The sequence below is a fragment of the Vombatus ursinus genome, unplaced genomic scaffold (genome assembly GCF_900497805.2).
Source record: "Vombatus ursinus unplaced genomic scaffold, bare-nosed wombat genome assembly UNPS02014837.1, whole genome shotgun sequence".
Lineage (NCBI taxonomy): Eukaryota > Metazoa > Chordata > Mammalia > Diprotodontia > Vombatidae > Vombatus > Vombatus ursinus.
This window is the reverse complement of record NW_020954615.1, coordinates 6,917,478-6,932,544: the sequence shown is the minus strand read 5'-3', so window position 1 is coordinate 6,932,544 and position 15,067 is coordinate 6,917,478. Positions and strand designations below refer to the sequence as shown.

The 15,067-nt window shown below is 41.4% G+C and overlaps 1 protein-coding gene across 2 annotated transcripts in view; it reads right to left on the bottom strand.

Moving 5' to 3' along the window:
• The window catches only part of PPP2R2A (protein phosphatase 2 regulatory subunit Balpha), a 100,909-nt gene that overhangs the window by 28,751 nt on the left and 57,091 nt on the right, over positions 1-15,067 (bottom strand). For both annotated transcript variants that reach the window (XM_027839940.1, XM_027839939.1), the window contains exon 3: positions 3,990-4,087. In XM_027839940.1, coding sequence (XP_027695741.1) covers positions 3,990-4,087 — 98 coding nt within the window. The remainder of the gene's footprint in view (positions 1-3,989; positions 4,088-15,067) is intronic.

The following is a 15,067-nucleotide window of genomic DNA, read 5'->3' as shown; positions in this document are numbered from 1 at the left end:
TCTGTTATTAACTGAATGACCTTGAGCAATCCCCTTACACAACTCTAAAATCAAGGAGTTGGCCTAGAGGAACTCTGCAGTCCCTTCTGAGTCTAAAATTCTATGACTGATCCCAGAGTTGTGTGTGATTTGGGGGTGGGGAAGAGAACCACACCTTGATGCAAATTCATTAAATGTCCCAAACATATGTGAGCAAACAAAAATTTTCAAAAAATGATTTTATTCAATCATGATGAACTGAGGCTTTCTGGAATTTAGGTTTTATTGTACAGCAAGATATGTAATACTAAATAAAGCCTAATCTTCAGGCCAGCTGGAGAACGTTGATATACTGCAGGTAACATTAGGAAACAAATATGACATATACTCAGGAAGCAAGTCCTGTTCCAGAAGAAACAATATCAACCATCTGATCAGAGCTCTACTTCGATCTGGCGCAGCTGGGTAGCGAAGTGGATAGAGTGCTAGGCCTGAAGTCAGGAACACTCATCTTCCTAAGTTCAAATCTCAGACACTTAACTAGCTGTGTAACCCTAGAAAGTCCCTTGACCTTGTTTGCCTCCGTTTCCTCATCTGTAAAATAAACTTGAGAAGGAAATGGCAGATCACTCCAGTATCTCTGTCAAGAAAACCTCAAATTGGAACTGAACAACAATAACAACAACAACAGATGGAAGCTTCCAGGTCAGCTAATCCAACCTCCTCACTTTAAAGGGGCCATGAGAGATGAGATGACTTGCCCAAGGTCTCCAAGAGTCATCAGAGACCATATGTGAACCGAGAGACTATGACTCTGTAGCCAGCAGGTTTTCCGCCAAATCATTTCAGAGGAAGACAAACAGGTGAAAAGAAGAGAAATGGTCTGAAACCAGGCTCTGAACATTGTCTTTCGGTAGAACACAAGGAACCCCTACCTTGTAAAATGACAAATTGGATCTCCTTTAGACTAGACAGACTTAAGAAACATGGGAACCCAACACCTCCAAGTACCTGATTTGGGGGGACTGAAGGCACAAAGGAATGTCTGTTTCCTCTTGTGGGAGAGTGGAAAACTGAACTCAAGTCAATGTCATTCTGGCAGAGGAGGAAGGGGCCTTAGAGATCATCTCTCCTCACCGAGTTTGAATTCTCTTGCAGGAAGAGCTTTTCCAGCAGTTTTCATGGATGGTCTTCCAAGGCTCTCTTGGAATAAGTCCAAGAATGGGGAACCCACAGTTCAAATCTCCATCTAAAGGAGACCAACTACTGATCCAAAAGAGAACCTAGATAGATTCTGGACAGAAAACAGAGTACTCAGTAACGGGAAGGAGCCCAAACCCACCTCCCAAGATTAAATCAAGGGCTTGGGGGCTGGAGTAAGGCAACAAATGTCTGAAAATAAAGGAATTAAAAGGCTAAATTTTTAAAAAGTAACAGTAAAAAGTTATTATAATTAGTCAATCTGCAACATAATACACTAAGATATATTCTTGTTTCACAAAGTAATAGGAGGAGAAGAGGTGAGGAAAGCTTTCAGAGGGAAAGGGACTGTTGTGGACACTTAGGACAAACTTTATTCACTTGGTAATTCGGAGAGTTCAGCCATTTTTGCCTTAAACAGTCAGGAAAAACAAGTGTTGGGCATAATCTGTTTATACTGCCCATCTGTCCTAGGAGCTCTACCACACAACTCAAGCAGATAACTGGTTTGATTCTATGATTTATTTTCAAATAAGACCATCTTTGATACAAGGGATTTGTATTCCTTTGTCATTTGGTACAGTATAACATCCACTAGAGCACGACAAAGTATTCAGAGAACCACCCTGAAGCAAACCCAGGGAAGCTTCAGCTCCTGACCACTCAAAGGTCCTTGTCAAGGGGTCACCCAAGCAGAAGAGAGGACAACATGATTCTGGGTCCATAAAAGTTCCCCTGGAAAATTGTGACTTATAATATACAGGAAGTGGCAATCATGAACAGTGAGATCAAGTTTCAAGGCAGAAATCCAGGTCTTATTGTCTTTCGTCCATCACTTTAAAAACAGGCTTAAATGTATATTCACAATTAATAAGTCTAGTGTGAGTTAGATAATCTCCACCAATGGAACTGTTCCAGAAAATGGTCTTTTGGATCTTTTCTTTTTATGAGTGCTAATAATAGTATCTCTTTAGAATATTTTAGTAGAAAGAGGTTAGAAAAACAGATACAGAGGAAACAATTTCTTTTACAAAATATTCTGCATTTGGGATTTTCCCAAATATTCCAAGGCCTTATAAAAATGCCAATAACTTTACTTCTTTTGATTTCTGTATAGCAAACATGTAAATATTGAGGGTAGGGAAAAGGACTAACATAGCCTCAACTATACAATTATCTATGTGAATAGAATTTATCATGATCAAAAAATTTATCCCCTCTTTTCTTTAAAAAGTCATTATTTAACTTTGAACTAGATTTTAACAAACTTTATTTAAAACCCAGGAAAATGACCTCATTTTAAGGAGAAAATCTTCTAACTAAGAGAAACACCACAAGTCTTTCATTTAATGCTAGAGAATCTCTTTTAAAATTAGAAGCCTGTGTTATCCAATGATACAGGATTCTTTAAGAGAAAAGTGACAAAATGGACAAGGAAAAAACTTCAGTGATTTTATTTTAGCTAACTGGAAACTCAAGCACAGAGAGAAGAGGAAAATAAACACTCTTAGATTCTTGGCCATAAATGTTTCTTTTTGTTTTCTTTTGCCAAGACCAATTCAAAAGAAAAACATAAATCAACATCCTTGGTGTTTGTGTATCTATCAGACACTATCAATCATTTCTTTTAACGTGGAATTACCTACCTCACTGGGGTGTTGTGAGGATTAATTCATTAGTGTTTGTAAAGCACTTTGAGATCCTCAGGTCAAAGGAGCTATAGAAGTGCAAAGTAGTAGTATTATTACCATGTTCTTGATTTCCATAAGGAATTTCCCAAGACTTTAAAACCTCTATCCTGTAATTTGAACTGCATCAGATCTAGCAGATTTCAGACAATTAACTCTGCAGGACTTGGTCTCAGACCACCCAATTGTGAAACTCCAACATCAGAGTTGGACAGAAAGTAGAGAGCTCCCAGGGAACTTGGGGCTATGGCTTAATAGACTGGTCAAGCTTTACTCTGGGTCTGCAAAGGGGAGGAGGACAGGGCCAAGGGAAAAACAAAGAGGCAAATTTCACTAAGTATGTTCCACATTTCAGTGGGAAATCTTGTCAATCAGATATAGGAAGCATAGCGTATTCTAGCCACATCCTTCAGTCACAGCATTTAATATGGTTTTAATGCTGTTTGTGCTATAAAACCAAGACTGGGAAAAGGTTCTAATTAATAGCAAGCTCTACTTTGACACAAATCCTACTAAATTTGGCAAAATGGTTCTGAGTGATGCCTGGATTACTGAAATAAGCAGAATCCAATTTAAATGTTCAGTTTTTTTCAAGCACAAATACCAAGCAACAGGCACTTAAAACACTGGTTATCAATAGGCAGTTAAAATGCTTTGCCAGGACTAAAAGGGACAGCCCTTTTGATTTAATATGGCAGCTCTTTAAAGTACAGCACAGAAGAGGCTGGCCCATTATCTGTTCTGCATAGCTCTAAGAAAAAAAAAGAACTTCAGTGAAGGAAGGCCTCAAGGATGGGAGTCCAAAGAACACTGACATCGTTCTTTTTGCCAATTTTCTTAAGATGTTTCTAAAAACAAAACAAACTAAAAAGCAACTGTGGAGAAAAATGCTAAGTCATCTGCTTGAGATGTTTTGTTTGGTCTAAGTCATTTGGATCAAAGGATTCAATCTATGCAAAGGACTTTGCAAATCTTAAGGCACCCTGTGTTGTTGTTGTTGTTGTTATTATTTGCTCTTTCAGAAAAATGACCAGGCACCCAGTCTAAGCTTCCCAATAGATCTAAGTGGGATCTACTGGTAACTCTAACCCCGGGATTCAAGATCAAGCTTGAAGGACTCACCTCCTGCTCCTGTTGGAAGATGACGACTCTACCTCCTTTATCTCCTGTTGCTAGCAATTCTCCAGAATGGTTAAATTCTACTGTAGAAATTATATCTGCTGTATAACCAAAAAGAAATAATAAGTCAGTGGTTCTTTCCTGAATCAAGCCACACATCTCAGTCACAGAAATTAATTAAAAAAAAAAAAGAAACATTTACTCACAATCCAAATATCAAGAAGCAATTACAAATACATTCTCATTCTCTTAAGTTTAGGTAGAAATTGCTAACTTCAACCATCAAAAATCATTTTATGATACTGTTTTTAACTAAAAACAAATAACATTATATAAACTTATTTCTAATTGTCTGATCCATAAGAATACAGTAAAAAAAAAAAACAAACCTTTGCATTTAGAAGAACTAAGAATTGGTGTTTCATTTTAAGTTCATGGAAATAAAAGAGGTCATCTTACACTTAAAAAACTTTGTTACTGCTCTTCATGACCCCATTTGGGATTTTCTTGGCAAAGACACTGGACTGGTTTGCCATCTCCTTTTGTAGCTCATTTTACAGATGAGAAACTGAGGCAAACAGGATTAAGTGACTTGCCTAGGGCCACACAGCTAGTAAGTGTCCAAGGTCTGATTTGAACTCAGGTCTTCCTAACTCCAGACCCAGTGCTCTATCCACTGTGCACCTAGCGGCCTACCTCACTCCATTTTCCTCTATTTACATGAATTTAGAAAACTTCTGTAGGGAAAGCCCAAGGAGACGGTCTAGAATGTTAGGAGAAAAAGTGATTATATAGAAATATTCAAATTTAAAGCACCTAGAACAAAAATTCTCTGGAAACAATACTGAAGAACCTGTTATAAATTCCTAATTTACTGGCTCAATCAGAAACCAGAAAAAGTCATCAGAGCCCAAAACAATCAGTCATTCAGGTGGGCTCCCTGCTATTGTGCAAATGTACAAATGCAGGGAGGCTCAGGGAGTGGTAGACAAGTTACACCCCAAACCAAAAGCCAACTGAAGAGCTAAGTTCAATAAGGTCATCATTTTGTTTTGTTTTGTTTTTTCCTTCCAAGTAACAGAACAGTTATTTTCACGATGAGGAAAATTCTAAGGCAAAGAACCAGGCATTACCATGAAGAGATTAGGCTGAAAACTAGGTACACTTAATTCACTAGATGTTATTTAAACAAATTCTTTAGAATAAAGCATTCATACAAAAAAGAAATGTGCTAGCGAGTCCTATAAAAATCAATATGAACATTGTTTTCTACATTTCTGACAACAGGAGATAATCTTCTTGCAATTTTAACACATATTTTTGTCAAACATGTTAATACTAAACATTTTGTGTGTGTGTGTGAGAACACTGAAAACCTTAAGACATGACTAAAACTGTGACATTTACTACACTGCTACACTTTCAACCTGGAATGCCTAATTTAATAAATTTCTAACCTGACACCACCATACAAAATCCTGATTTGAAGCAATATTTTACCTCCAATTTAGTTTTGAGAAACAAGTTCATATGTCTTACTTTATAGAATATAAGCCTCTTAAGCATCATCTTTGTTGCTACAGTCTATAAGCACTTATTAAACACCTACTATGTGCCAGGCACTGTGCCAAGTGCTGAGAATACAAAGAAAGCCACCCCCCACTCCCATGGGCAAAGTTTCTCAAGAGACTCACTAAACTGGAGTTAATCTTAGAGGCAAGGCACCAAGCATTGTGGGCGATCAGGAAGGTAGAATTTTAGCTGGGACCTGAAGAAAGTGAAAGAAGCTGACAGACAGAAAAACATGAAGGACAGCCAGAAAAAGGCCAGAGAAAGATTTTGTTAAAGGAACAGTAATGAAGTCAGGGGGTTGGTGGGTACTTTAAAGCTTAAGAAAACTGGAAAGGTAGAAAGGAGCCAAGTTAAGAAGGCCTTTGAACAGATTTTATATTTGATCCTGCAAGTAAAACGGAGTCAATCACCTGAACTGATATGGTCAGACTGGTGCTTTAAGAAGATCACTCTGACAGCTGAGTGGAGGATGGATTGGAGTAGGGAGAGACCTAAGGCAGGGAAACTAACCAGAAAGCCATTCTATTGAGACTTTGGAATTCTACTGAGAAAATTTGCAAAAAAGGGGTGGGGGGAGAGAGAGAGAGAGAAAGTAATGAATTCAGTTTGAGATATGTCGAATTTAAGATACTGATAAGAAATCTAGGTGGAATTCCAATAGGCAGTTGGAAATATGAGTCTGGAGGTAGGCTGAGAGGTTAGGGCTTGACAAACAAAACTGAGAATCACCTGCATAGAGCTGATAACTGAATCCATGAGAGCTGATGAAGCCACCAAATGAAGTATCACAAGTGAAATACCAGAGAAGAAGGAGAATAGAGGACCCAGGACAGAGCCTTGGAGAATACCAATAGTTAAGGGGCACCACCTGGATGAAGATCCGCCAAAGGAAACTGAAGAGTAGTCAGAGAGGTAGGAGAAGAACCACAAGATAATGGTGTCAAGAAAAAAGACTGTCAAGGTGATTAATGGTGTTAAAGGCTACAGAGAAGGTCAAAAAGGATGAGGGTTGAGAAAAGACCATTAGATTTGGCACTTATGAGATAAATGACTGCCAACTTAGGAGACAGTTTCAGTTGAATGATGAGTTTGGAAGTCAAACCGCAGAGCTAGTAAGAGAGAGCTTGAGAGGAGACCAGAAGTTATAGATGAGTCTCAAGAACTTGAGCTACAAAAGGGAAGAGAGATACAGGGCAAAAGCTAGTGGGGAATGAATGAATGAATCAAGTCTGAGTTTTTTAAGAATGGGAGATATACTGGCCGCACGCCGACCTTCTGCCAGCCGTACGCCGGTACCCACTCCTTCTATAAGGAGCACACTACCAGAGTCTTACTCACACTCGAGTCTTCGGTCCTCTGCCGGATAACCACACAGAGACGAGCCATCGGGAGGTGCCAACACCAGAGCTTTATTCAGAGGCCATCACAGCAAGCCATCATAGCAAGCCCAAGCAGCAAGGCCAGAGCAACAGGGCAGGAGCCAGGAGAGAGTGTGCGCGATCTGACCACGCTTGTTCCTAAAAACCTACCTAGCCCCTCCTCCCCAGCCCGCTTACTAGCCAAAGATTGTAGGGTCAGATACCGGAAGGGGCTGTCTGAGTTTAGCACACCAAGGGGGAGGGAGTGACGTAGGAGGCTAGGACTGGATATGGGGAGGAGGCATCTGGGATTGGCACATAGACAAGAGTATGTGACCTAGGAAGTCAGACTCAGACACTGGGAGGAGGGGTCTGGGTCAGTGCTGCACAAAGGGACCCAGGAAGTCAGGAAGGTCACAAGAGGTGTCTGGGGATGACGTTGCATATAGGGAGGGGACTAAGCAAAGGGAACTCAGTCCTCTGCCGTCCCACTCCCACGTGGCACCGCCCCTTGCCTCAGGAGCTCAAGCTCCGGCTACTTCCTTGTACCCAGCTTATCTCACAAGCACTGCCCATTTCCTCAGGGCTTCTCCATATCCAGCCCATCCCAGTTCACCTCGACTCTGCCTACCACAGCCCCTGCCTCGACTTCCAAAATACCCAGATTCTACCCTACTCTTGCCACAGCGCCCAACCTGGTAGCTGCCAACATCAGACAGTCCCTCACAGGGAGAGACATGGGCATATTTATAGGTTGAAGGGAAGCAGCCAGTAGTCAAGGAGAGACTGGAGATGAATGAGAAAGTGAGGATGCTAGAGGGGGCAATCTGTTGGAAAAGACAGTATGGAAGAGAGATTTGCCTTGGCAAGGAAAATATCAACCTCTTCATGTGACATGAATGAAGGAGGAAATAGAGTTGGAAGGCATTTGAATGATGACATGAGGATGAGAACAAGGCAAGGACGAACTCTGCACAATGGTCTCAATTTTTTTCTTAAGCAAAATATGAAGTAAGGTTCTCAGCTGAAATGATAGGGGAGAGAGTGCCATGAGAGTTTTGAGAAGACTCACAGGCCTTATCACTTCCCCTGCCCTATGCCACCCTCTAGGGTGGCTCTGCCACCAACCCTGCAGCTGAACTTTTCTATGTGTTGCCTCTCCCTATTATTATGTGAGCTCTGGAGAGTAGGGGCCCTTCTCCTCCCCCCTGCCCCCATTTGTATCCCCAGTATGTCAAGCCCTATGCTTGACACAAAGTAAACTCACAGTAAATACTCCTGGGGCTGGGTGTGCAATAACATCTATATAATGCTTTAAGGTTTGCAAAGTACAAATATCTTATTTTATCTTGCAATAACCCTGAGATGAAGGTGCTATTATCCTCCTTTTTCAGGTAAGGAAACTGAGGCAAACATAGATTAAGTGACAGCATTCTATGTATTTAGCCATCTAACTGCCTTCTATGATCAATTTTTTCAGAAGAGATGGTTTAGCTGTTCTTGCAAAGTCCAAACTATACGATTACAGTTCCTTCAATTCCTCTCCTCCACACCTCAGGAATTCCCTCTATGTCCTGACTCTCCTTGCCAAAGCTTCCATTCTTGATTGGAAAAGGTCTCTAGCAAAAGTTAGGAATTGATCTGTCTGGAAAGAGGCAACTAGGCGGGGAAATGGATAGACTGAGGGTCAGGAAGACCAGTTCAAATTCGACATCAGATACTTCCCACCTACGTGACCCCAGCAAGTCACTTAATCTCTGCTTACCTCAGTTTCCTCATCGATAAAACTGGGATAACAACAGCATGTACCTTCAAAGGTAGCTGTGAGGACTGAGGTACGAAGGTAGCCAAGCGGGCTAAGAGGCTGAGGTGAAGAAGGACAGCATTTGGGGAGGGGGATGCATAGATGGGCAGAGGGAAGTGGAGAATGTGGTAAAACATTATCAAGTGGGAGCAGGAGGTTTTGCTTAGTTGATTTTCTTTGTGAAGAAAGGAAGAGTTTGTTGAGAAATGACAACCATGGCATGAGTAAGACACAGAGAGATATTTTTTAAGTTAGAAGCGAACCAAGGGGCGAGGGAGGGATGAAGCAGGCTGAAGCACTTCACCCCCCAGACCAGGTTCTGCCTGGGCTTCCGGGCATCTGTCCTGCCATCACACTCCCACATAGGGCTGCCTAGTGTAGACTTGGCCTGGAGACAGAGGCAGGGCGATTGTGGAGTGCTGCTCCAGGGCTAACCTGTAGGGATGGGTGACAATGCCACCTGGCCTGAGCAGAAAGGTCTCCACAGCCTCAGACCTCGGTTCCCCATCCCCTCTGGCCGCCAGCCAAGAAGCCAAAGCAAGCCCAGGCATCTTGCCGTTGGTCCTTTGCTGCAAGCTGCAACTCCTCACTTCGACCTCTTGCTGTGCAAACATCGTGCATCCAGTACTACGTTGCCCCGGCTGCCTGGGACCTTCGACGACAAAATTCTCTGGCCACCAACTACCCGTTTCTACTCCCTACTCTTATTACAGGAGTTTTTAACCTGGGGATCTGCAAGGTTTTTTGTTCTCTTCTGTTAGTATTTTGATAACCATATTTCAATAATTGGTTTCCTTTGCAATCCCACGTTTCATTCTATAAAAACACTGTTCTGAGATATCCATAGGTTTCACCACACTGTCAAATGGGTCCAAAACCAAAAAGGTTACTAGGTCCTGCCCTAAACTTTGCCTCTGTAGTGTGCCAATGCACCTGGCACTGTGCCTAGAGCAAAAGTCAGTACTTGACAAATGCCTCTTCATCTATCAACTCACATAAAAGATGGCTGTATAATAAGTGGTATAAAAGATAGCCAGAAAACATATGATTGGAAAAGATGATGAGTTAATCTTAAGAGCAAGGGAAAACAGCTAGACAGTCCAAGGGTTACACTGGTATGGTACACTCGGATTATTAAAAGATGGTACAGAACCTCAGAAAAGTTACAGAGATCTTGGGAGAATTTAAGGGAGGAGAATGAGAAAGCTCAATGGGTTGCTATCTGAAGCTACTGAGGATGGGTGGGTGGAGCAGGGAAGGAGGGCATGCCTCCATTAATAAGATTAACAAGCATTTATCAAGGACCTATCAGTGCCAGGCACTGTACTAGCTTTGACAATGCTGGTTGGTTGATTGTTGTCCTTTGTTCTCAAAGAGGACCAAAATGATATCACTATGCCAGAGTCAAGTTATGGAGTCCAACTGTGGCTGATCAGACTAACAGGAGCACAGGTCAGGCACAAACAGTCCATGTGAACATTTGGGATGGATCCTCTAAATTTGCACACCTCAAGTTTCTTCTCAGCTACTTCAATTCTGCTTTGCTCACAGAGCACAGCACTGCAAAGACAAAATGGAAACAGACCCTGACCTCCAGGAGTTTCCATTCCTTCCTGGGAAGGAGCTCAATACCTGTAGTACAGCACCTGAGTTAAAAAAAAAAAAAACCAGCCACAAAAAAGATATCCTTTTCTTATTATAACAGTGGGGACTTTTAATGGAATATAGGCTCAATTTGAGTAAGGAATGTGAACTAATGCCATCTTCGAGTGTAATGCAGTGTGTGGAAGATGGACTGTGCCGGAGAGAAAATATTGGCAAAAGGTTACGAGGGCTTGACCTAGAGTAGTGGCAGTGTGAGTCGGGATACGATAGATCCTATGGTGTTAGTAACAACAACGGGATAAGGTAAGAGATTGAATCATAGGGACTGAGTGAAAATGAGAAGTGAAGGATGACATCAAAACTGTGAAACAAAGTGACTGGAAAGATGGTGGTGCTCAATAGAAAGGCAGTCTGGCAGATGAAAGGAAAAATCTGAAAGTGAAAGATAAGGATAAGATAAGAAAAGATAATTTTGTTTTGGACATGTTGCTTTCAAGATATATAAAGGAATCCAGGTGTAAACGTCCAACGGATGGTTAAAGGATGCAGTTGGGAAGAGGCTACGATTGACTATTCAGACATGGGAGTCCTCACAGATAATTAAATCCCTGGTAATTGATGTCACCAAGTAAGTAAGTGTGAAGAACCTTGGTGTCAAAGGATTGTCAGTGTCGAGCTAAGAAGAACCTGAGAGTTCCAGTCCAGTCCTCTCATTTTACATTTGAGGAAATGGAGGCAACAAAATGAAGCCCAAGGTCACACAGCTTAGCTGGGGTCAGAGTTGGGACTCCAAACGAGGTCTTCCTGACTGGAGTCCAGAACACTATTCACTTGACCACATCGACAACTAGTAAGCAAGGTATGCTCCACGTAGGATGGATGATCCAGCAAAGTGAAAAGGAGGTGGTGGAGGAATCAAGAGGAAGCAGTGTAACAAAAAGCAGAAAGTGATCAGGGATGTCCACTACAGAAGGAAGCCTCCCGGATCTGACCATAAAGAGATCACTGGTAACTTTTCAAAAAGTAGTTCTAAGTGGTGATGTGGGAAGCCAGACTGCAAAAGGTTGAGGAGAGAAATGAAAGTACAGCACGGAAATGAAAGCACCAGATTTTTAAATGAAATGAAAGTACAGTGCAGTGCAATTTTCTCTTAAGAGTTTGGTTAAGAAAAGGAGGAGAAATCAAGGATGATGGCTTAAGGAGGTGAGTAGGGTTGAGTGAGGTATGTTTGTTTTTTAAAGTAAGGGGAAGGCATAGGAATGCTTGTAGGCATCAAGGAAGAAACCAACTAACAGGAAGATATTGAACGACAGATGTGGCAGATGATTGTGGAGGCAATCTGCTGAAGGAGAAAGAAGAGGAAAAGATAATTTTAACATAGTTTTTGTGGTATTAATGTTACAATGACATAATTAACAATCCAAAAGCCAATCCTCACATTCGCAAATAGGAAATGCAACTGGAAATCCTAGTGTTTGTAATATGGAGCAGCCAGGTGGCACACTGGATAGTGCTGTGCTTCTAGTCAGAAAGACCAGAGTTCAAATCCTACCTTTGACACTTGCTAACTGTGACCCCAGCCAAGTCACTGAACCTCTACTTCAGTTTCTAAACTGGGAAAACAAAACAAAACAAAAAACAAACAAACAAAAAAAAAACCCTGCACCTCCCCAGGCAAGGTTGTTGAGAATCGAATGAAGAATTTCTAAGCACTTAGCACAGTGCCTGGCACATAACAGGTTCTATATAAATGCTGGCTGTTGTTGTAATTATTATGAACAGTATAACAAAATTACAGAAAAGCAGCATTTGGCCTAAAGATAAGAAAATGGGAACGTATAGGAGAAGACATGACAACTGTCCAAGTATCTGAGGGACTATAACAAGGAAGAGGGAAGAGAAAATGACTGATTCTATGAAGACCCAGCGGACAGAACTGGGAACACCGGGTGTGAGTTAAAGAGGCAAAATTCTAACAATTAGTTTTATCCCAAATAAGGACAGGCTGCTTCATAAGTGGTGAGTTCTCTCTCCTTGGAGGTTTTCAAGCAAAAGCTGGATTACCGACTACCTGTCTGGTATGGTGCTGAAGGGATTCTTTTGCAGGTAAAGGATGGAGACCACTGAGGTCCCTTCCAGAAAGGATACACTGTGATACTGAGCTATGTTAATACAACACTTTCCTTAGAGCATGGAGTATCTAAATATTTAAACATCCAGTTTGTCTATTCTATATAAGCATATACAGTGCAACTACCACCAACTTTAAGTATTTGTTCCAGGAAAACAAAAGAACCATCTCTTTGAATATTTGATGATGGTGATAGTGCAGTTTTGTATTTATACAGGATCCCTACTTTGAAAATGAGAAATAATTAGCTAGTCAATTAGCAAATCCAGAGCATTTATTAAGTGCTTACTTATTTATTAAGCGCCAAGCACTGTGCCAACTGGGGATACAAAGAAAGCTTCCCCCCCACCCCCCATCCAGAGTAACTGCCCTGAGGGAGTTCATCTGATACAAGCACAAATATAAGGTGTCCATGTTAGTTCCAAGAGAGGAAGAAAGAATCCTTACCAACTGAGGGAAAAGCAAAACTTCAAGAAGAAGGCAGCATTTAAACTAGGCTTTATTACTATTCCAGATACATACAATGAATAGTGTGTGTAAAGGCAGAGAAACAAACCAAAAGGTAAGGAAGCCCCAATACAGGGACTGACAAGAAGGGTATACATGGGAGGAGAGACAGCTCCACAGAGAGGCAGAGGACACCAAACTACTGTCGAGGAGTCTGAATGCCAGAGTAAATTTGTACTTGACAACCAGAGATAATAAAAAGCCATTAAAGGATTTTGAACATAGAGGAGTAGTTCTGGCAGAGCTATACACAAAAGACCTAAGTGTCTGACTGCAGAAGGCAGTATATGGAAGAGAAAAAAATCTGATTATAGCTCAAAGAAGTGGTAATGACAGGAAATGACGGTGTGTGTGTGTGTGTGTGTGCGCGCGCGCGTGTGCGTGTTGGTGCTGTCGTTGTTAAAGTGGTGGTCATATTTTAGTAATATTCGGTTGTGACTTTTAAAGCATTTCGGGAACTCTTTCCTCCTAGAACACTGAGAAACAAATATCCAGGAAGTTAAATGTAAAGGACAGCAGTCATTTCTACAAGAGTTTCTGTATAAAGTTCACACATATACCAAACACATCTTGTATTTTTGTGAATTTCTTCAGGTTTGGCCCACCTATACTAGCCACAAAATTTAAACAAAATTGCTATTTACGGATTGCTCCTTAACCATCAGATCTGCTGACTACTTGTTTCTGTCTTTTCCATTTACAAACACTTAAGAATGATCCTGAATGATGTTCCTTCAGTCCAGAAAGATTCCTGTGCCCACCCTTGGCTATTAGTTCGGGTAATCTCAGAGACTCTGAGCTTTGCGAACACATGCTACTACCCTTCTTGGCAAATGCCTTCTTCGGACACTATTATCAACAGCCATTTTATATATATCCTTCCTCACTCTAGGCTATTTTCAATCTCCAAAAACAGTATGCTGGACACACAGATAGTGTTTTCTTCACTGTACTCCTGAACATGGTGCAACTGCAGCAGGGGTACCATAGCTGGCATCTTCCACAATGCCAGGGAACTCCAAGCAGAAGCGCTTCTGGTTCTTTTCAGCCGATTCAAATTTGAGCTCCTTTGGGTCCAACACATCTATCTCAAATTTTCCAAAGCTCCCCAGAAACTCTGACTAGATCTCGGCATCCACATCAGTGAGTCTTAGGAAGCGGGTGTCAACTGAGGAAATCAGATTGCAATCAACTTCAGTATGCTGCAGAACCTGTATGGCCCAAACCCATTTCAACACCAGGATTACTGTCACAGGCCTCCAAGAGCAGGGAGAGAACGTGAGCCCAGAACACCAGTCCTGGTCCCAGATCCCAGGGTGTCCAGGCAGCTGCCTCACAGCCCAGTGCCACATAAATGCTCGTAGGCACCAGATGGAGAGTTAATTCTACCTGTGAACATAAGTATTCTTTTAGCTAATAAAGGATCCAAATTAAAGACAAAGGAAGACAAAAATATACAAACACTTACATAGAGATATGAGTACCTACTCTGAGGCCTTTTCAATTATTGATGAGTCTATGCCTGGAACCTCCAAATCATGAGAAGGACCAGTTGCATTCTCCTCTCCCCGACCCTGGCCATACCTCTTTCCTAGCTCCCTTTCACATCCGACCTTCCCTTATTAGAATGTAAGGTGCTTGTGGGTAGGGACCGCCTTGCTTTCCTGTTTTTCTATCCTGTGGCTTGGCACCATGTCCAAGCACACAGTAAAAGCTTAATAAATGCTTTATTAGCTAGCTTAGCTAATATTTATACAGAACTTTAAAGTGTCCAAAGAGTTTTACAAATTTTATCATATATTATCCAAGCAACAAATGTGGGAGGCAAGTGCTATTATCATTCCCATTTTATAAATATTTACAGGGTCCCTCTTCAGTACGGTCCTAGGCACTGTGGGGCAAAAAGCATTAACAGGGGCTTCAAAGACCCAATTACAATGTTCCTAGAGAGAAAAGAACATAAAACCAGATTTGGGGAATCTTAATATTCATAAAGGTCAACCATTTTCTTTTATAAAAGACATAAAATGTGGGGGGAATTAAATAAAAGACAAAAATACAGGAATCAATTAAAGAATACATATATGGCAATAACTAGGCAATT